General features: G+C 40.3%; 1 protein-coding gene across 7 annotated transcripts in view; it reads left to right on the plus strand.

The window, feature by feature from the left end:
* The window catches only part of FAM168A (family with sequence similarity 168 member A), a 211,290-nt gene that overhangs the window by 124,109 nt on the left and 63,887 nt on the right, over nucleotides 1-23,294 (plus strand). For all 7 annotated transcript variants that reach the window (XM_070383764.1, XM_070383761.1, XM_070383766.1 and 4 more), the window contains one exon: nucleotides 14,658-14,745. In XM_070383764.1, coding sequence (XP_070239865.1) covers nucleotides 14,676-14,745 — 70 coding nt within the window. In that variant the 5' untranslated portion in view covers nucleotides 14,658-14,675. The remainder of the gene's footprint in view (nucleotides 1-14,657; nucleotides 14,746-23,294) is intronic.

The following is a 23,294-nucleotide window of genomic DNA, read 5'->3' on the forward strand; positions in this document are numbered from 1 at the left end:
ACCTGGCACTTCGGGGAGACTTGTAGCCAGGTAGCCAGTTGCCTAGTTTTATAAAAAGTAAGGTTGCAGTTACTAACTTCCAGCAGACATTGTTTTGAGAATGGTGGCATCTAAGCCTGACATGACTCAGAAAACTCAAGTGTTAGCAATACAACGTCTAATCTGAAATTACACCATAGTGTCACCTAGTTATTTCCCAGGATGTCTGAACCATAGCCACTCTATTTTGACTTTTTAACTGTAAAATTTTCCTTAATAGCCAAAGCATATGTCACCATTGATGACGTCAGTGTTTCTCTAAGTATGAGAAGATGCAAGAATTGGAACTCATAAAATCTTCTCCTGAAAGGATCTAACTATCTGAAGGCCTGTTCTGCCAGTTTTCCCCACAGCACAGAGTGCCTCATTCCTGATTTTCACCCTGAACTCCTTTCAGGGGCGTTCAAAGTCAGCAGTTGCAGTGGCCATGATTGCATTTCATGACCATTTTATCCCATGGTGCTGAGAATGTCCATTCTCAGGTTTGGCAAAGATTTTGTTGATAGGCCACTCAATGTGCTGTTACTGGACTAGGCCATAAAACAGTATCCAAAATTCTCTGGACCCACCTGTCTTACTAGCCTCTTGGTCCAGGAAAATATGCCCTCTTGTTGCTTCTTCCCATATCTAGAGTTACACTGTTACCATCATTGATCTCATATGGAACTATATATTATTCTATCAGAGGCCTCAGTCACACATTTGGCAGTGTAAGAAACAGCAATTTTGAAAAACAAGTGAAATACAAATAAGATAGCCAGCAGTATTAGTAAAGTCACAAGTAAGACTTAAGAGCTTCCATTAAATGTAGCCCAGTATATCTCAGGTCATCTGACTTAGCCTGCTCTGTAGAATCTTTATCTTCCAGGGAAATTATATATTGGTACCGTCTATAAGGCACATAGCCCAGTTTTCTAGTCTTACTAGACTGATTATCCTTCAGATCAGATCAGATCAGATCAGTTGCTCAGTCATGTCCAACTCTTTGTGACCCCATGAATCGCAGCACGCCAGGCCTCCCTGTCCATCACCAACTCCCGGAGTTCACTCAGACTCACGTCCATCCAGTCAGTGATGCCATCCAGCCATCTCATCCTCTGTCATCCCCTTCGCCTCCTGCCCCCAGTCCCTCCCAGCATCAGAGTCTTTTCCAATGAGTCAACTCTTCGCATGAGGTGGCCAAAGTACTGGAGTTTCAGCTTTAGCATCAGTCCTTCCAATGAACACCCAGGACTGATCTCTGTTAGGATGGACTGGTTGGATCTCCTTGCAGTCCAAGGGACTCTCCAGAGTCTTCTCCAACACCACAGTTCAAAAGCATCAATTCTTTGGCACTCAGCCTTCTTCACAGTCCAACTCTCACATCCATACGTGACCACTGGAAAAACCATAGCCTTGACTAGACAGACCTTTGTTGACAAAGTGATGTCTCTGCTTTTGAATATGCTGTCTAGGTTGGTCATAACTTTCCTTCCAAGGAGTAAGTGTCTTTTAATTTCATGGCTGCAGTCACCATCTGCAGTGATTTTAGAGCCCAGAAAAATAAAGTCTGACACCGTTTCCACTGTTTCCCCATCTATTTCCCATGAAGTGATGGGACCGGATGCCATGCTCTTCATTTTCTGAATGTTGAGCTTTAAGCCAACTTTTTCACTCTCCACTTTCACTTTCATCAAGAGGCTTTTTAGTTCCTCTTCACTTTCTGCCATAAGGATGGTGTCATCTGTGTATCTGAGGTTATTGATATTTCTCCTGGCAATCTTGATTCCAGCTTATGCTTCTTCCAGTCCAGCGTTTCTCATGATGTACTCTGCATATAAGTTAAATAAGCAGGGTGACAATATACAGCCTTGACGTACTCCTTTTCCTATTTGGAACCAGTCTGTTGTTCCATGTCCAGTTCTAACTGTTGCTTCCTGACCTGCATACAAATTTCTCAAGAGGCAGGTCAGGTGGTCTGGTATTCCCATCTCTTTCAGAATTTTCCACAGTTTATTGTGATCCACACAGTCAGAGGCTTTGGCATAGTCAATAAAGCAGAAATAGATGCTTTTCTGGAATTCTCTTGCTTTTTCCATGATCCAGCGGATGTTGGCAATTTGATCTCTGGTTCCTCTGCCTTTTCTAAAACCAGCTTGAACATCAGGAAGTTCATGGTTCACATATTGCTGAAGCCTTGCTTGGAGAATTTTGAGCATTACTTTACTAGTGTGTGAGATGAGTGCAATTGTGTGGTAGTTTGAGCATTCTTTGGCATTGCCTTTCTTTGGGATTGGAATGAAAACGGACCTTTCCAGTCCTGTGGCCACTGCTGAGTTTTCCAAATTTGCTGGCATATTGAGTGCAGTACTTTCACAGCATCATCTTTCAGGATTTGGAATAGCTCAGTTGGAATTCCATCACCTCCACTAGCTTTGTTCGTAGTGATGCTTTCTAAGGCCTGCTTGACTTCACGTTCCAGGATGTCTGGCTCTAGGTCAGTGATCACACCATCGTGATTATCTGGGTCGTGAAGATCTTTTTTGTACAGTTCTTCTGTGTATTCTTGCCATCTCTTCTTAATATCTTCTGCTTCTGTTAGGTCCATACCATTTCTGTCCTTTATTGAGCCCATCTTTGCATGAAATGTTCCTTTGGTATCTCTGATTTTCTTGAAGAGATCCCTAGTCTTTCCCATTCTGTTGTTTTCCTCTATTTCTTTGCATTGATCGCTGAAGAAGGCTTTCTTATCACTTCTTGCTATTCTTTGGAACTCTGCATTCAGATGTTTATATCTTTCCTTTTCTCCTTTGCTTTTCACTTCTCTTCTTTTCACAGCTATTTGTAAGGCCTCCCCGGACAGCCATTTTGCTTTTTTGTGTTTCTTTTCCATGGGGATGGTCTTGATCCGTGTCTCCTGTACAATGTCACAAACCTCATTCCATAGTTCATCAGGCACTCTATCTATCAGATCTAGGCCCTTAAATCTATTTCTCACTTCCACTGTATAATCATAAGGGATTTGATTTAGGTCGTACCTGAATGGTCTAGTGGTTTTCCCTACTTTCTTCAATTTAAGTCTGAATTTGGCAATAAGGAGTTCATGGTCTGAGCCACAGTCAGCTCCTGGTCTTGTTTTTGCTGACTGTATAGAGCTTCTCCATCTTTGGCTACAAAGAATATAATCAATCTGATTTCGGTGTTGACCATCTGGTGATGTCCATGCATAGAGTCTTCTCTTGTGTTGTTGGAAGAGGGTGTTTGTTATGACCAGTGCATTTTCTTGGCAAAACTCTATTAGTCTTTGCCCTGCTTCATTCCGTATTCCAAGGCCAAATTTGCCTGTTACTCCAGGTGTTTCTTGACTTCCTACTTGTGCATTCCAGTCACCTATAATGAAAAGGACATCTTTTTTGGGTGTTAGTTCTAAAAGGTCTTGTAGGTCTTCATAGAACCGTTCAACTTCAGCTTCTTCAACGTTACTGGTTGGGGCATAGACTTGGATTACTGTGATATTGAATGGTTTGCCTTGGAAACGAACAGAGATCATTCTGTCGTTTTTGAGATTGCATCCAAGTACTGCATTTCGGACTCTTTTGTTGACAATGATGGCTACTCCATTTCTTCTGAGGGATTCCTGCCCTCAGTAGTAGATATAATGGTCATCTGAGTTAAATTCAGCCATTCCGGTCCATTTCAGTTCACTGATTCCTAGAATGTCGACATTCACTCTTGCCATCTCTTGTTTGACCACTTCCAATTTGCCTTGATTCATGGACCTGACATTCCAGGTTCCTATGCAATATTGCTCTTTACAGCATCAGACCTTGCTTCTATCACCAGTCACATCCACAGCTGGGTATTCTTTTTGCTTTGGCTCCATCCCTTCATTCTTTAGTATGATTTAATTGTTTCTAACACAGAGGAGACTTTAAACCTAAATTACCATAGCCTGGTGTTATCTATATAAATCCATTCCATGATTGTGGGAGATTTTTTTCTCCTTTGCTGAAACTTTGCTTGTTGCTCTGATTATGCTTGAGTAATAGAAGAAGGCTCAAATTTGTGGCCAGTGTCAGAGAAGGCATTATTAATTGGCCTGATGAGGGGATCCCATCTAGTAATATCATAGTGACCTGAATATGACTATAATTTTTTTTTTTAAGTAAATTTTCTCAGGGCCAACCAGTTAGAGTTTTGTAGTAGAGAAATTTACAAAGGTAACCCAGAACTAGACACAGGTATTGGCCACAAACCCAACAGTTGGATTGATTTCTAAAACTAGCATAGGATCAGGCCTATGATAGAAAAGCATTTGATTTATAGGCAAAGGTCTAAGAAGTCAAGGTAACATTATAAATGATCATACTAATCAGGTCCAGCATCTTGGGCAAGCTGTCTACCTCTGATGTTGTCATCTTCTCATCCTGGTATAGTGTAGTTTCTCCTCTGTTTGAGCATCATTTTAAGGTGAGATCAGGTCAGCTATCTTCTCTATAGACCAATCCAGTGTAGGGGCCTTTGGAAGTGTGAATTAATCTAAGAATTAATTTCCCTTCAGTTTCATTGTGCATGAGCTAGTTAAGAGTACCTGATAAAAAAAGTCCTTCCATCCAGGTTGGAGACAGTCCCTCCCTTAAACTATGTCTTTTTCCAGTCCTGGTTGCAGGTCATGAGGCATCTGATCTTCATCCAAAGATGGATTACTGAGATAAGCTTCAGAAACAAACTTAGGGTATTCTTTAAGAATTCAATTAAATTTTACATTAATATCACATAACAGAAAAAACTATCCAAGAAATGAGTTTTACTGCATGCAGACCCCCATTAACAAACTCGGATTTAACATTCATGGAAACATCTTTTTCTCCCTAAAATTACCCTCATTTTTATCAAATATAACCAAATTAAGGCTAGTTTGTTTGCAAAATAGGTCTGTTCTCACTAATTTTGGTCTGATGATTTATATAACCATAATTGATCATAGACTTTCTATTTTGATGAAACATTTATAGAGTCTCAGACTGAACTTTTAAAATAAAAACATGGCTGGGAAACTCACACCAAAGGCTTATCACAGATTTTGCCTAACAAATCTAGGTGAATTCTTCCCTTTTTAAGGTCTCAAAATTCCTTGAGATTTTTGTACCTGTTAGTGAGACAACCTTCCTAATTCGTTTGATAAACTTACTGAAAACCTAAGAGTTTCCAATTTCTGGAGGAGTCAGAGAGAAAATATAATTGTTTTGTTTATAATGTATAATTTTACCAAAGTATTGTCATAATTAGTTTGAGAGGAAGGTTTTCCCTACTCCTGGAAAACATAAGATTCAAACCCGTAATTTTTCAGACAGAAACCATAAAAGTTATAAGCATATTCGCTGGTTCATTCAGTCCTTTTGTTAACTTTTGTGAAGTCGTCAGGTTTTCCATTAGAATACCAGGACATATCAGAATGTTAAGAACTCCTCCATATAATTTCTAGGATATCTGTATTAGTAATTTTACCATACATTATAACATGAGTGGATTTATTACTCATTTGATAATCTTTTTCATGTAATTTGCTGCTGCTGCTGCTAAGTCACTTAAGTCATGTCTGACTCTGTGCGACCCCATAGATGGCAGCCTACTAGGCTCCCCCGTCCCTGGGATTCTCCAGGCAAGAACACTGGAGTGGGTTGCCATTTCCTTCTCCAGTGCATGAAAGTGAAAAGTGAAAGTGAAGTCTCTCAGTCGTGTCCGACCCTCAGCGACCCCATGGACTGCAGCCTTCCAGGCTCCTCCGTCCATGGGATTTTCCAGGCAAGAGTACTGGAGTGGGGTGCCATTGCCTTCTCCATCATGTAATTTAACCAACCAAATAAACATAGTTTAATATCTCTCTTTGGGATGTTTCAGGGGCCCTCTGAAGCACCCCAAAGTTAGCTAGAGGTCAAAAGAACTTCAAAAGAATTTGATTTAAGAAGTTTTATTGAAAAGATCAATCAAAAGGGTTTAGAACATTTGGTCAAATTTAGTTGATGGGTGTATCATTTAGCTTGTTGATATGCCACAGTGGGCGTAAATACCAAGGCTCAAGGTGCAGTGAAAGTCAGTTCCGCCATCTTGGACCTAATTGGCTCTAACCAGTTTTCTTATGGCTGTGTCATTCCTAACAAAATCCATTTATCTAACTAATTGTAGTCCAATTTTAGAAAATCCTGATCATGCATAACTCTTTTTAGTATTTTTCATACCTTCTTTTTTTTTTTTTTGTACTGAAAACACACTTCCTACTTTCCTTTAGCAACCAAGAACTAATTTTTATATTAGCATTTTATAGATTGGTGAGCATAAATACCAGTGATAATTTCTAAAACTCTTGCTTTCTTAGAACATTTTAGGATGGCACCAAACATTATTCACTTATAGTCCCAAATCTCTTTGTTTCTCTGTAAAAGGAAATTAGTGCTTCATAGGAGAAGGCAATGGCACCCCACTCCAGTACTTTTGCCTGGAAAATCCCATGGATGGAGGAGCTTAGTAGGCTACAGTCCATGGGGTCGCTCAGAGTCGGACACGACTGAGCAACTTTACTTTCACTTTTTACTTTCCTGCATTGGAGAAGGAAATGGCAACCCACTCCAGTGTTCTTCCCTGGAGAATCCCAGGGATGGAGGAGCCTGGTGGGCTGCCATCTGTGGGGTCGCACAGGGTCGGACATGACTGAAGCGACTTAGGAGCAGCAGTAAATATTTCAAAATCTTATTTTATTTGGAAATGGCCTAACTATTCAATAGACTTCTAACACTTAGCACACTTAGCACAACCCTTAGAAATTGAAGTTATGCCAATCTGGAGAGACTATTGTAGACAGATATTCCTAAAGAACAATTATTCTTAATAGAGTTTATGTAAAAGCTCATATCTCATTTACATTTTTTTAGAAGTTTCTTCACTTGAGGCAATTTCCTTGTTGACCAATTTGTAACAGATAGTATTTAACTTATATTAAACCTAGGTACAATGAAAATATTCTACTTAAGGTTAATTACTCTGCTGCTGCTAAGTCACTTCAGTCGTGTCCAACTCTGTGCGACCCCATAGACGGCAGCCCACCAGGCTCCCCCATCCCTGGGATTCTCCAGGCAAGAACACTGGAGTGGGTTGCCATTTCCTTCTCCAATGCATGAAAGTGAAAAGTGAAAGTGAAGTCGCTCAGTCGTATCCAACTCTTAGCGACCCCATGGACTGCAGCCTACCAGGCTCCTCCATCCATGGGATTTTCCAGGCAAGAGTACTGGAGTGGGGTGCCATTGCCTTCTCCAGTTAATTACTCTAAGACATGTCTAATTAGATAGGTCAACAAACAAACATTAATATCAGGTATTTCATACTGAATATTTACCAGTTCACATGAACCTAGAATTTATTGTTTAATTTAGAATTATTTGATTTGTAAGCACTTACCTTTCTTTAAGCCAATTAAATGGAGTTCATTTACAAATTAATCTCAAAAATATTATCCAGAGATAATGACATACTGAGACATATTTAGACAGACACAACGCAAGATCTAGCTTCATTTTCTAAATTTAGTCATGAATTAGATACTACAATATAAATTTTACTAGTTTATAAAAAACAGTTGGAATAAATAAAACTTTTAAAGACTTTTTCCCATTTTTCCTCTGTGTCAGGGGTTAGAGATGGTCTAGATAAGTGTTCCCAAGAGCCCTGGTCTCAAGGCACAGGGAAAGAAAATCAAGTTCTGACAAAGTGGCGGCAAGTCTAAACCAAATGGTGGCCAGACAAAGCAAAATGGCCATCAAAAAGTACAACACAGAACACAGAGTTAAAACACACACATACAAACCTGGCAGTCCTCATCAGACACTCCCTTAAATACAAGAATACAGTCTCTCAGAAAACCTCCTATAGAAACACAGAACTTCAGATCCAAGTACTAACACTTTAAGGAAAATATCTCAGGTCTTCAAAGATTTCAAAGGGAGGAAAGGAAGCCAGGTTGAAAGAAGAGTGGGGAGGAGGTGGGAGAAGGGGGCAAAAGGGGTGGCCTTACAGACGTCTCCTGCTACCTGCAGATACCCAGGCATTATGGGACTTTACCCTGGGCCTCCAGAGAAGGGAGGACTGGAACTTGGCCCTACCAGAAATCAGACCAGAACAGAACCAGAATTCACGTTCTCTGCCAAGAGGAGGTGATCAGTCTCCAATCCTCAGCTCAGGCTGAGGCCCTTCAACCAGATTCCTGCATCCAGGACCAGGGGACTAGAAAAAAGGGAGAGGAGAGGAAAGAGAGAGAGAAAGGGAGAGAGGTCAATAAAGTCTCTTGTGCCTTACTGGTCGGGGCACTCTGGCCAGTTGTCCGCGTCAGGAGGAGACCAGGGACAAAAGGGTCCCAGTTGCGGCCGCTGGGTCTGGTCCATTGGCAGGCAAGCTGGCCCCTGAGTACCCCGAGTGGTCAGGATGTCAGTTGCAGCAAGGAGTCCCTGCCAGAGTCGCCATTTGTTGCAGGAATGGCGACCTGCAGTTTCAGGCAGTGTCCTTTCCCTAACAAGACTACTTCATAGCGCCTGTCTTTGTAGTGTGTGGCTGTGGGTTCTTTTAGTTACAGCAATCAGGATCTTTAACAGCATGCAAACTCTTAGTTGTGGCATGTGAGATCTAATTCCCTGACGAAGGGATCAAACCCAGGCCGCCTGCATTGGGAGCATGGAGTCTTAGCCACTGGACCACCAGGGAATATTTTGTTAAATGTTATTTTAATTTTTAAACTAGGCTTCCTAAAGGTCACCCCTGGGTCAGCATAGTTTAGTAGTCAACAATAACTGGCTTCAGTCCTAGGCCAGGAAGTCTTCCACCCTTTGTTGATGGATTTGTTTGTTGATGGGAGAATGCATTCAAAGTTCAGGCAATTTTTGCAGTTCTGCTCCAGCCTTTACTTTCAGTGTGTTCAAGGCCTTATATGCACATTGGGTCTATAGATACCTAGAACTGCTCCAGTTTCTCCTTAGCATGTATGAAACCTTACACATCACCAGGGATCCCATAGTGGGTCTCATCTTTTGTTCCCTAGAACTCCCTTTAAAATTTCTGGCTTATCTGCAGGCCTGTTGGCTGCCCTAACTAGTATTACGACCTTAGGCCAGCTGCAGTAGTGGCCTTCCTGAATAGTTTACTATTGTTCCCCAGATTGTCCGTCTGTTGTTTTTGACAATGACTCTGGGCAATATCCAGAGAAAATTTTCTACATTCAACGTCAGATTAAATCAGTCCACTCTGGCAAGTCATCCTTCTGGCCTGGCCTGAGGGAATTATTCCAGGGAGTTGGGGGCTAGAGGGTAGGAGCAGCTTGAGCCTAAAATGCTACAGATTCTCACTGTTCTTGATATGGTTCAGTAATTCTTCTTAAATAACCATTTCTCAGTTTGGTGTATGCCTTTGGTTAATTTTCAGAGGCCCAAAATAGTTGTTTTTGACAGTTCGTTCAGTTTTATTGTTGCTTTTAGGGAAGAGGGTTAAAGCAATTTAGGTATTCCAGAAGTTCCACCTCTGAACTTAAAAGTTTCATTATTTTTGGCATGTTTATTTTTATTTAACTTTTAAAATTCCCTAACTAGACCATAGCCTCCTTTGGGCAGACACTATATCTTTTTTTTTTTAATAGTATCCATCTTAATAAACATTAAACCTGTAAGCTTTAATTTCTTTATCTGTCAAATGAAATTAGTAATCCTTGTGTTGCTTACTTCAAAGGATCACGTGAAATAGTGATTAAAATCTCATTGTAAACTATATCTTTCTTAACTTACAATGAGGTTCAGTTCAGTTCAGTCGCTCAGTCGTGTCCGACTCTTTGCGACCCCATGAATCACAGCACGCTAGGCCTCCCTGTCCATGACCAGCTCCCAGAGTTCACTCAAACTCATGTCCATCGAGTCGGTGATGCCATCCAGCCATCTCATCCCAATAAACCCATTTTAAGTTGAAAATGCATTTAATGCACCTAACCTACCAAACATCATGGTTTAGCCTAGCCTACTTTAAACATGCTCAGAACACAATAGCCTACAGTTGAGCAAAATCATCTAACATGAAGCCTATTTTGTAATGTTGAATATCTCATATAATTTGTTAAATACTATATTTTAAGTGAAAAACAGAATGGTTATATGGATACAGAATGGTTGCACATGTAAATTGGTTGTTTACCTTTGACTGACTGGGAGCTGTAGCTTATTACTGTTGCTGCCAAATATCATGAGAGAGTATTTTGCTGCATACACTAGCCCAGGAAAAGCAAAATTCAGAATTCAAAGTATTTTCCTACTGAATGCATATTGCTTTGGTACCATTGTAAAGTTGAAAAATCTTAGCCGAAATCTCATAATTTGGGGACCATCTAATATAGGTAGTTTGTAAACTACATTAATTTTAAACACTGCAACCTGTTGTGCATATGATACTTCTAAGTGTTCACTCTTCACCCCTGAAATTTTTCTTGTCATTTTGTGCTCGTAGATTTTGCTATTGATTTGACAGAGATTGTTCAGATATTTTTGAGGGCAGCAGCAGCAGGCTACTTGTCAAACAGTCTGGGGATGAAGTCCAGCTCCACGAGGAGGGAAGTCTGTAGCACCTCTCTCTGTTTTCCTTAGTCATCATGCTGCCACTCAGCTCACCATTGCTTGTACTGCCCAAGATGAGTTATCAGTAGAGGCTTCTCTGAACGTTGGAAATAAATGCTGGAGAGATGTGAAGCCAAGTTGTTAACTGAAATATGCCAAGAAGTGCCAAACACCTTGAAACTATTCCAAAGTTGTTTTTTGAGGGAAGCATGAAGGATGGTTCATTACGTATTCAACTACTATGCATTTAGTGACCATTATATACTAGGTAATATTTTGGGTATTGGGGATACAAGAAAAAATAAACAGAATCCTTGTTCTTATGGAACTTACAACTCTAATGGGGGAAAGAATAAACAAATAGACAAGAAAGGATATCAGTTAGTGATTGAGGTCAATGGGAAAAGTAAAACAGAGATTGGGGACAGAGAATAACAGTAGGAGTTATTTTTAGATAGGTTGGCTAAGGAATTAACTTCGGACAAGGTGACATTTGTGCAGAGACCTGAATGAAGTGAGGGAGTATGTCATTTGAATATCTGGGGAAGGGCATTTTTGGTGTGAGAAAGAGCAAGTGCAAAGGCCCTGAGGCATAAGCATACATGTGTGTTCAGGGAACAAGAATGTCATTGTGATTGGAGTGTAGAAATCAAGAGATAGTAGTAGGAGTTGCAACCAGAGTGGTGGGCATGTGAGACCAGATCATATAAGGCCTCGTAGACCTGTATAGGGGCTCCCCAGGTGGCACTAGTGGTAAAGAACCTGCCTGCCAGTACAGAAAATGTAAGAGACATAGGAAGGATCCCTGGGTGGGGAGGATCCCGCTTGGGTCTTCTGGAGGAGGGGCATGGCAACCCACTCCAGTATTCTTGCGTGGAGAATCACATGGACAGAGGAGCCTGGCGGGCTACAGTCCATACAGTTGCAGAGGCGGGCATGACTGAAGCATATAAGGACTTTGGATTTTATCTTGAATGAGATGGGAAGCTATTGCAGAGTTGTGTTTGCTAACACAAGTAATGTAGACTTACTGTGGTTCAACCCCAGGGAGCAGGGGCAACTCCATACTCAGCCCTAGAGAGGGAGCTAGATGGGACTTACACCTCAGGCACTTATCTTAAGAAGTGAAATCAGGTTGGATTGATAGCATGTGGCAGCTAATATCCTATACAGCTGGCAGGAATAGAAGTCAGACAATCAGTGCCTTTATTTTCTCATAACTGCCTGTGTGTGTCCGGCAAGGACCCAGTAGGTAGATTTGAATTGCCTCCATGGTGGGATCTCTCAGGGGCTATTAGAATCATAATAAAGACACCATTGCCAAATCCAAGGTTGTAAAGGTTTTGCTATCTTTTCTTTTTTCTTCTATGAGTTTTATCTTTTTATCTGTCTCATTTAGGTCTTTGATTTGGGGTGCTAGTCTTAACCTTGTCCCTTACTTACTTTGTGACCTCAGACTGTTCATTTGCCATTTCTCAGCCTCACTTTTTTCATCTTGTTACAATAAAAGTTGGTATTTGAGTATACAAAACAACAACAGAAAACAGATTAGAGGTTGCCACAGTTAGGATTTATGGGGAGGGTGTTGACCCCAAAGATAGAGAACTTTTGGGGATGGTGAAAATACTTTGTATCCTAATTGTGGTGGTGTTTCTACAACTATATACATTTTTCAGAGCTCATAGAACTGTATACCTAAAAGGAGTAAGTTTTACTACATGTAAATTGTACCTCAATAAACCTAGCTCTAAAACAATACCTACAACAACTCTTCAAAGAATGTGTTATTCTTTCCCATTTTGAGTCTAGAGGGAACTGAGGCTCAGGAAAGTTAGTGGACTTGCCTGTGGTCCCACGTTTGGTATGTGGCAGTTCCAGAATTTGAACCTAAATCTGCCTGATAATAGAGCTTGTGATCTTCCTACTCATTTTTAGCCTGTCCCTGAAACTATTAATGTGTGGATTCTGTTGTAAAAGGCTGACCTTCCCTTGAAAGCCAGGAACTCTGTCTGCCTATCGTATTCTTATTCCACATTTTGAACCCCTGGCAGATCTCATTTCTGCCAGTCATTAGTTGAGGTTGGAGTCCACGCTGTTGTGGAGTGCTGCTCAGGCATGGTCTCCTTCTGAGGCTGTGGTTCTCATTTTTGAGCAGCAGGAGACCAGTTTCAAAACTGATGAGTTTCTTTGGTTATGAAGAGCAATTTCAGACTTCGTCCAATCAGCAACACAGAGTAGCTTCTCAGTAGGAGAGTGCTCAGATATTTATAGGACCCGTTGTGCTGCTTAGCAGTCTTCCTTACCCTGGCTTATTTAACAGAGAACCCGTTGGGTAGAAGAGCGATCCAAGGCTATTACCATCATTATTTACATCTGCATTCCACTTTGTAGTTTGCAATGTATTTTAATATCTGTGAACTCTCTTAGCACCTTGCCAGGAGAGTGCTTATAAAGAGAGAGAATGTACTTGACTGTGGACTTCCCAGATGGTGCAGTGGTAAAGAATCTGCTTGCTGATACAGGAGATGTGGATTTGATTTCTGGGTTGGGAAAATCCCCTGGAGAAGGAAATGGCAACCCACTCCAACATTCTTACCTGGTAAATGCCATGGACAGAGAAGCCTGGTGGTCTGCAGTCTGTATCACAAAGTCGGACACAACTGAGCACACACGCACGTTCTTGGCAGTGTTCTTGGATAACTCTGGCTGCGAGTATGTTTTTTTCTTAATTTGTGCCGGAATGTGTATATTTCCTATAACTTTCATCAGGTTGTTCACTTTCATTTTGTCAACTGATGATAGTTTAATCTAGCCTGTTGCCCTGGGGTGATTTGCCAGGGCTGCACATTGGGTACATTTCAAGAAGTTCTGTCATCTGAATTTGACCAATGGCATTTTCTTTTTTACCTGTTTGCCCCACCTTCCTCTCTTTGGGAACCCATCTTTCCTCCACCTCTCATTCCAGAACCCTGGACAGGCTAATTAATCTCAGAGCAATTGTCATCAAGCCAGCTGTTGACTTTAACTGCTTGTCTTCAGCATTTGACTTGTTTCCTTTCCTGAGGTGCTGTGGAAGAAGTTAATGACCTAAAATATTGCCTTTCTATCATGTGAGCCTAGTTAGGAGGAAATAGCTTGATTTTTATGAAGTGTAAATAATGTATTTGGAGACACGTTTTCAAACATGTGTTGGCCTGTGTATCAGAGTTGGTTCCCTAAACAAGGTGGGACAAATTGGCTGGCTAATAGAGCTTAATATTCCATTAATCAGAATGGAGAATGTGCTTCATTGGGGTAATTAACAGGGCACTTGTGCAGGTGATACTTATTGCACACAAATTTCCAAGTTTGTTTCTTTCCCTTGAATAAATTTTGAAAGAGACCTTGGCTGTGTTTCCTTGTTTGCATTAAAATGGTCAATGTTAATAAATTCCCATTTCCCCCCCAAACTGCTTACTAATGTATCTTGTCTTCTGTAAGTGCAAAGGGTGGATAACACACTTGCTGCTCTTCTTCCAGCAGTCTGTTGTGCTTATTACCAGGCACTGGGGCTCCCCTGGTGAGCAGTAGAAGTGCATCCTGTCCCAGCTCATAGACAGGCATCCTTAGAATTAGAAAGGACCGCAGAGAACCTGAAGTAATTGATTTTATGTCAGGACATTGAAGCCCAGAGAGGGGAAGAGACTTGGCCAGTGCCACACAGTACACTCATGGTAGCTTAATTTGTGGGGTAGTGGGACTAGGACTGAGCTGAGAATCAAAAGGCTGGGGCTGACATTAGGCCAATTGTGTCACTTCTCTGCCTCTCAGTATCTTCATGTGTACAGTGGGAAAAGTGTCTAGCAGAGGGCCAAGTACAAACAAGTGGCCTTTTTTTTAAGTCCTCCTTCTGTTATACTATGTTGCTTCTCTGTGTCACTTGAAGATTATAGATCAGAAGCTGATGTCAGGGAAAATGAGCAATCAGTAATCAATGCTGCTTTTTGTTTGTTTGTTTTTCTGTAGGATTCTCAGTTGTCCACAATGAACCCTGTTTATAGCCCCGTGCAGCCTGGGGCTCCTTATGGCAACCCGAAGAACATGGCCTACACAGGTGAGTGGTATGAGAATGACTCTGAGTTTGAGAAGTGGTGGTTAAGGACCCTACCACATAAGGTGCTCCATGACTTTTGGCATACGACACCTCCAAAAGCCCTTGTAAAGTTTGGAAACTTGTAGAAGGGAGACATGTCTGGAGTTTAGTGGAGATAAAAATGATGTTCTTAAGACCATGGATTATTGAACTGCTTCTAGGGGAAAGGAAGGGAGGTAACATTTATTTATTACTGAGTACCTACCATAGGCCTAGTCCTGTACTGGGCACTTTTACATATCATGTTTAACTTTAATCTTAATTATACATGGTGAAGCCTATTATCACCATTTCACAGATGAGAAAAATATAGTTGCAGTGAATTCACAAAACAAAGCTAGGTCTTTGAACCAGGCCTGCTGATTCTGAAGGCTGATCTCTTTCCTGACTGCACACCACGCTGTTTTCCTATTGCACTGCCTTTGTGAATGTCATCCCTCTATCTAGAATGCCATTGTCTCCTAACAGCTTCACCCTATCCTTTAACATCTTCTTTCTGAGCTCAGACAGCACTTTTCCAGGGGGGATTCTCTCCCTTACCTGGCCTTGGGCAAGTTTTTTAACGTTCCAGAGCCTCGTGTTCGCATTATAAAATGAGGTCAATAGTGTTACCATGTTTCATGGGCTGCTACAAGGATTAAATGAGCAGTGTGAGGCACTCATCAGATAACATATGGCACCAAGTAAGTACTTAATAATGGTTATTATTTACAAATAACTAAGAATGGGCAGGATGTATCATAATGGAAGTAAATGAGAAAATATATATAAATTATCTAGCATGGTGCTTAGTATATCATGAGCCTTAAAAAATATAATGAAAATAAATCCAAGGTGACGATAACAGTATGAATGAACACCTGGAGGTAAGAAAGTATGGTCAAGGTACAGTCTACTTGAGATTAGCTGGACTAAAGAGTAGAAAGGGGGGGGGGGGGAGAATGGGAAATAGAGCTTAAAAAGTAGAGTAATAACAGTTGTGGTGGCAGAATCGGAGATGGGAGGATAGAGAGTTTCACCCTGGAAGGGAGAGAGGGTGTGTGGAGCGTACTTGTTTCTTTTTATAAATTTGCACTTTACTATGTATGCTGTATAGCCTTCTAGATTGAGAATAGAGGGATCTCTGAGAACTTTTTTGTCTGGTTGTTCCAACTATTAGAACATTGTGGGGTCTGGGGCTTCAAAAAATCCTCAAATATTTGATATGATTTTTGAAAAATATTTAGAACTATTTTTATAAAACCTGCATATACATAAGACGATCAGTGTGTGCTAACACATTTTCAGCTATTTATGCTTGTAAATCAGGATTTTCTGAATGCTGTGCAACCCAAATAATATTTAGGAATATATTGAGCCTGATGTGACTAAGCTGTCATCATTAATTTTCAATTTCACATGTTTGTGTTTATCACAACAGCTTTATTATCCTGACTTAACTCCAATAGTAAATACATTCTGTTTGGGCTTCTATAGTATGTTTATTCTAATACCGTTAATATCAGTAACCAGGATCCATTTGGCAGTATCCTATGCCCCACTAGCTCAGGGAGCCTGTTGCTTTTTCTCTTCCTGGTTCAGAATATTCCAGCAACCTAAGTCCTTTGCCAGAGGGGACGGAGCTGCTTTGGTAGACAGAGCAGGTGGGAATCCTTCAGGTTTCATGTGATCCTGGCTGCCTTCCTTCTTACTGAGTTGCTAAACCTGAGAAAGAAACAGTTGCATTTATCTATTGATTTGCACAAAGATTAGCAGTATAACATATTGATACATGTGTTTCAACTGAATGAACAACGAGCAAGTTCAAATCCCAGCTTTTTCGGATAATAGCAAGATGACTTTGGACAAATCACTTAACCTTCCTAAATTTGAATTTCTTTTATAAATTGGGATAATACTATTTCATAGGATAGTTGTGAGAATTAAATGAGATAATTAGTACTCCTCTGCAGGGAAAGAGGGGGGATTGTCTTTGTTTCTACTAATCACCAAGGATTATTATCAGCCTGGAACTATGTTTTAATTTTTCTGCTGGGATTCTAAGACTGCAGATTCAAGACTAAGATGGTGTAAACTCCATACAAGTAGAATACATTCAAACTTTGCACAGGCCAAGGTTTCAATTCTTAAGGAAATTTTCTTTTTTAACCTAAGCTTCCAGTTTTCTCTCTACTTTTCAATTTCCTTTTCATTTTTTGACCTCAGGAGATTTCTTCTCTTTCTTAAAATCTCAAGTCTGCCTATATTTGTTATATAACATAAAATGTTTGTTATACTTTTTATCTAGCTTTTCTAGGTGTTATGGAGTAGGCAAGTTTTCAAATTATCTTTTCTTCCAAATTGCAAGAAATAAAGATCCAAGTGAGGTAACCTGTAAAACAGATGTCAGATACAATGCATTAGAATAAACATTCACTATTATTGTTGGTAAAAATAATGGTTATATTAAAGAGTTTTAATTACCATTTGGCAAGTACATACTAGGTACTTCATTAATTATAATCTTACTAATCATAAACTCCATAGTACTCTTCTTTTAAGTTAAAGTAACTGATAGTTTAATTCATGTTGTATTATTTGGCCAGTATTATATAGCTTCTGAAGGATGAGGAAAGATTTGAACTCGGGTCTTTATGATTTCAAAGTGATAATGCTTTCTGTTATAGCAAGCTGATTTGTCTTAAAATATGTGCTTCTTTCACTGCTTCCAATGATAAGCTAGGGGAAAGGATTGTCTTTTCAGTTTCTAGGAATAGGGAGCCTCACGTTTGAGGAGCAAGCAGCTAGCTCCTGATAGCAGTTTGGGGTAGGCTCGGAGTCAGGGCAGTATAAGTGGAGGGTCAGGTCCATTGTGGTATTGTCTGCTTCAGAGGTAAAAGGGTGGTGGCTACAAGGAATAGAGAAGTTGGAAAAATTCTTGATTTGAAATTCCCTCTGAAATAGGGAAATAAAATACAGCTTTGCAGTTACAATTCTGACACCAATTCCAATGTGTGGACTCTTTCCCCACACCAAGCTATTCTCTGACACCAGCAGGGTGTCCTGCAATTCAACTCAATTCTGACACAATTCAACTCAATTCTGACACTGTCTACTTGGAGATAATGTCAGATTCCACAGGTTGAGAGCTCAGTCCCATAAAACTGTCCTCATTTCAGATGCCAATCACAAGTCCAGGTTGTGACCTGTGCTTCTGACCGACTGGCTGTAAATCTGAGGTTCCTATAACTCCCTCCCTGGGTTCAATTAATTGCCAGAGCAGCTCACAGAACTTAGGAAAACAATTTATTCACTAGATTATTGGTTTATTATAAAAGGATGTAACTCAGGAACAGGCAGATGGAAGAGATGCAAAACAATGAATACAGAAAGGAATGTGGATCCTCTAGAGAGCGCCACTCTCCCTGTACCTCTAGGTGTTCACCAACCTAGAAGCTCTCTGAACTTTGTCCTTTTTGATTTTTGATAGCTCAGTTGATAAAGAATCCACCAGCAATGCAGAAGATCCACTGGAGAGGGGATAGGCTACCCACTCCAGTATTATTGGGCTTCCCTTGTGGCTCAGCTGGTAAAGAGTCTGCCTGCCATGCGGGAGACCTGGGTTTGATCCCTGGGTTGGGAGGATCCCCTGGAGAAGGGAAAGGCTACCCACTTCAGTATTCTGGCCTGGAAAATTCCATGGACTATATGTATAGTCCATGGGGTTGCAATAAGTCAGACACAACTGAGGGACTTTTGCTTTCTTTCTTTCTTTAGGTGTATAGGTATGATTGACCATTGGAGTTTGATTCAACCTGCAGTCCCTCTCCTCCTGTTTGGGATGTAAGATCCCATAGCATAGCATGGACCCCCCAAGAAAAGGCATCTTTATTGCTCTTATCACTTAGGAAAATTTCACAGGTTTTTAGGAACCCTGTGCCAGGAACAGGGATGAAGACTAAATATATGCTTTTTATAAATCACAGTATCACAGCAATAGTGTATTCCAGTAAACAGCTGTCTTCTAGCCAGTTGACAGTTCTCTGTCTCTTTATATCTCCTTTTTAAAGCTCCTTTACCGCGCACTTAATATGTGCCAAAAATTGAGCTCAGTGTTTTACAGACTATTTTTATATTTGTGATAACTAGCTCCTTGCACATCTTGGAAAAGTTAATTTAAAGAATATAATCTGTTCATATACTTTAAAAGACTGAAAGTATAGGTAGTGTTGTAGACTGAGTGTTTATGTCCCTCCAAATTCATACATTGAAACCCTGGCCCCACAATGTGATGGTATTTGGAGATGGAGCCTTTGGGAGATAATTAGGTTTAGATGAGGTCATGAGAGGAGGACCTTCACAGTAGGATTAGTACCTTTATAAGAAGAGGAGGAGACACCAGAGTTCTCTCTCTGCTATGGGAGTGATCTTGGGTGGCCTTGGCCTGCAACAGCTTGTAGCAGGGCTTTGGTTTCCAGCCAGAGATTGAGGCCAGGTCATGGTGGTAAAAGTACCAGATCCTAGCCACTAGGCAGTGGTCAGCGACAAGGGCCCTGGCCCTTCGACTTTGCAGAAAAGATTTTCCACAAAGAGAGGAAGTAGTGAAGCAAGTGAAGTATTTATTAAGAGGAAAAAGAGTACAGTGTGTGTGGATAGACACATGGGCAGACTCAGAGGGAGACTCCCTGACTTGCTGAGTTGCACCCTCAGTTTGAATTACTTTTATGGAGCATTTCTTCCCGTTTCCTTTGGCCAATCATTTTGATTTTTCCTGGCTCACAGTCCATATTTGGTATATCTCAGGATCCTCCCATGTGTGTGCACGCATCCCTTGACAGTATTCCTCTTTGACCGCCAAGGAACCTTTCTGCACATGTGTAGTCCAGGAGGTCTTCTGACTTTGAGAATGAGAAATACATGATCTTGGCAGGGCCCAGCCTTCTCCCTTAATTGTCCTGCTATTCTTGTTCTGGAGTTTTGCTCTATAGGAAATGAATTTCCAGTTGCTTTATCCTGGTGGTGGGGGCTGAGGTTGGGTATTTCTCTCCTGCCTCAGAAGGGCACAGCAAGAGAGCTGCCATTAGCAAGCCACGGAGAGAGAGCCCTCACTAGAACTCAGCCAGACTGGCACCCTGATCCACATACTTTCAGCCTCCAGAACTGTGAGAAAGAAATGTCTGTTGTTTAAACCACCCAGTCAATCTGTGTTATTTTGTTGTGGCAGCTCCAGCTTACAATAAAGATAGTAAGTACAGTGAACACTTGAATATGCTTTACATGGATTGACCATGAAAATGGGCTCTTTACAGACTGAGACATTTCTTTTTCTGAAAGGTCTCAAAAATGTTTCTCTGCTAGAAGTTTGAAGTGTAGTTAAGATCTAAACATTGTCTACTTTTCTGTTTTTTCCTTTTTCTCTTCTTTTCTTAAAATGTTCTAATGGTGAGAGTGTCCAAGTGTCACTAGAGGCCTGGTATATGTGCTGAGGAGAGGACAGGTTTTGGCTTCTGTCAGATCTGGAGTAGAATCTAGGCTCTGCCACTAATGAACTGTGCAAACTTGAGCAAGTTATTTAACCTCTCTGAATCCCAGTTTCCTCAACTGTAAAATGGGATAATGATCTATACAGATAGATGGTTCACCGGTCCATGAGAATGTTTATAAAGCCTCTGGCACCGTGCTCATCACTGATGCTCAGTTAATGGTTATCACAGTGCACAGCAATGAGTATACCATATAGGGAAGAGAATATGGGATATGGGGTTAGTGACTTAGATTATAGACCTGATTCTGCCACTTAAAAACTATGTGACATCAGATAAATTATTAACCTTTCTGGGCTTCAGTATATCCTTTGCAAAAAGAAAAAGGACTGTGAATGCCACCTTTACAAGACAGCTGGGAGTAATAAATTTAATGGGGCCAAACCATTGACATGTAGTAGGATTTCAAAAATCCAGTTAGAAAAGAGTTCTGAAGTGTGAGAACAGATGGACCCCCTTACACTAACTCATCATTTTATAGGTGAGACAATGAAGAACTGTTGAGGAAAGTATTGAAGCTAGGCTGGTACCTAAAGTCTACCCATCCTGGGTCTATATATTCATTGTCTCACTACCACAAAGAACAACCAAGGTTTTATCCTTGAAAACCTTCCTTCTCTACATCCTTTCCTGGCCATTTCCCCATCTTTTGCTGGGCCACACCAGCTCACATGCTCTCCCCACTCCTGTGCTGAGCCCTAAATGAATTTCTTGGCTTCAGTATACAGCAAACATGTTCAATATGTCATTTACCCCTCCCCACAAAAGACATGGCCTTCAAGGTTGCAAAGCTAGGAAATTGGTATGTTCAGACTTAGAATGCTTTCTTTACTTTAAAAAAAAAAAAAAATTACTCAGTTCAAGAAGCCGATTTTTAAAAAATGTCTTTTAATTGATTTATTTTGGCTATGCTACATGGAATGTAGGATCTTAATTTCCCAACCAGGGATCAAACCCATGCCCACTGCAATGGAAGCATGGAATCTTAACCTCTGGGCTACCAGAGAAGTCCCCAGATTTGTATTTGACATGGCAGTTTGTCAGCTAGAGGACCTTAATAAGTAAGCTGATAGCCTGAAAATACAATGAAATAATCTGAGGGTTAAAAAAAAAATCTTTCTTTGCAGTGACCCGGCCCTGCACGTTTTACTCCTCTGTAAGGACTACCTGGTGGAGGTTTTAACACTGACATTTGTACTTTGGTCTTTGGAAATAACTATTATGGTTTTTTTCCCCTCGTATTTATTTCTTATAACAAGTCTGGTGAGATAGCCCTTATTTTCCAGACAAAGTGACTGAAGATCAGTTTTCCCAAGGTCATAATACATGGCAGAGCCCCCAAGCCCCAGTTTTCTCCATTCCAAAAAAAAAAAACCAAATAAAAAATATATTTTCAGGACTTCGCTGGTGGTCCAGTGGCTAAGACTCCTCACTCCCAATGCAGGGAACCCAGGTTCAATCCCTGGTCAGGGGAGATCCCACATGCCAAAACTAAGATCCACACAGTCAAATAAATAAATATTTTTAAAAAAGAATAGAAAAAAATTTTTTCCATTTCTTTAATTTTGTATACATATGAGATGATGGATGCCCACTAAACTTATCATGTAACCACTTCATGATGTATATAAGTCAAATATTATTCTGTACACCTTAAACTTATACAGTGCTGTATGTCAATTATATCTCAACAAAACTGGAAGAAAAAATTTAACTCTCCAATGCCAAATTTTCTCTGAAGCTTAAGGAAACAAGGTCCACAGAACCCCATGTAATAATAGATAAGAAGTAAAATACTTTACAACTTTACCATTTGTAATTTCGTTGAATCTTTATAACAGTTGTATGAGGTAGAAGTTTTTATTAAAATATTCATTTTACAGATGAAAGTCTAAGAAAGATCAATAAATGTGTATAGGTTTTTATCGCTTTTAAGTGGCAGTGCTAAAACCAGAGCTTAAGTCTTAAGTCTACTGGACTCTAAATCTAATTCCAGTTGTTCTTCCCACTCCACCAGGCTGTCAGGCAAGTGCTCTCTGGGTTTTAAAGGGAACATAAGCAATATGTCTGCCTCTGATACATTATGTGTGATGTCAGTACAAAAAGCAAATGGATTAAATCTTGTCTGGACAAGAATCATGTGCATTAAACTGATTTTCTCTTTGCTTGTAACTGATCTGCTTTCTTGGATCACAAGATAATTGGTAGGAAAGAAAGCAGTGTTTTTGCCCAAAGAAAGAAGTGTTGGTGTTGGGTTATTCCCTGTCCTCTTGGCTCCCTGTTCTCCTGTTCATTTTTTTTCATGTCTCCTAGACTGAGAACTCCTTGAGGATGAATGTTAGGAACCTCCTGTGCCTAGAAGACAGCAGGCAGTTAGTTACTCATTAAATATTTTTTGAATTGTTATTATGTTTATGTTAATTATAAATTACTGTTGCTGTAGGTAATTATTTTATAGTAATAACTACCATTGTGTGTGTATGTGTGTGTGCGCTTAGTCATGTCCAACTCTTTGTGACTCTGTGACTCCATGGACTGTAGCCTGCCAAGCTCCTCTTTTCATGGAATTTTCCAGCAAGAATACTGAAGTGGGTTGCCATTTCCTCCTCTAAATAACTACCATTAATGACTAACAAATGGAGTACTGGGCACTTTATAAACATTGTCTTCAATTCTCATGATAACTGTACAAGGAAGAGCTATTACATATGAGGGAATAAGGTTCAACTATGTTAATTTTTCCAAGGTTTTATAGCTTGTAATTGTTGAGTGAAAAATAGGCATATGTAAAAGAAAATAATTTTTTTACTTTATTGTGGCAAAATATACATAAAATTTACCATTTTAACCAATTTTAAGTGTACAGTTTAGAGGCATTAAGTTCTTTCATAATGTTGTATAAACATATTATTTCCAGAACTTTTTCATCACCCCAAACAGAAATTCTGTATCCATGAAATGATAATTCTCCCTTTCCCTTCCCTCTAG

This window comes from Bos mutus, chromosome 15 (assembly GCF_027580195.1).
Source record: "Bos mutus isolate GX-2022 chromosome 15, NWIPB_WYAK_1.1, whole genome shotgun sequence".
In the NCBI taxonomy this organism is placed as follows: domain Eukaryota; kingdom Metazoa; phylum Chordata; class Mammalia; order Artiodactyla; family Bovidae; genus Bos; species Bos mutus.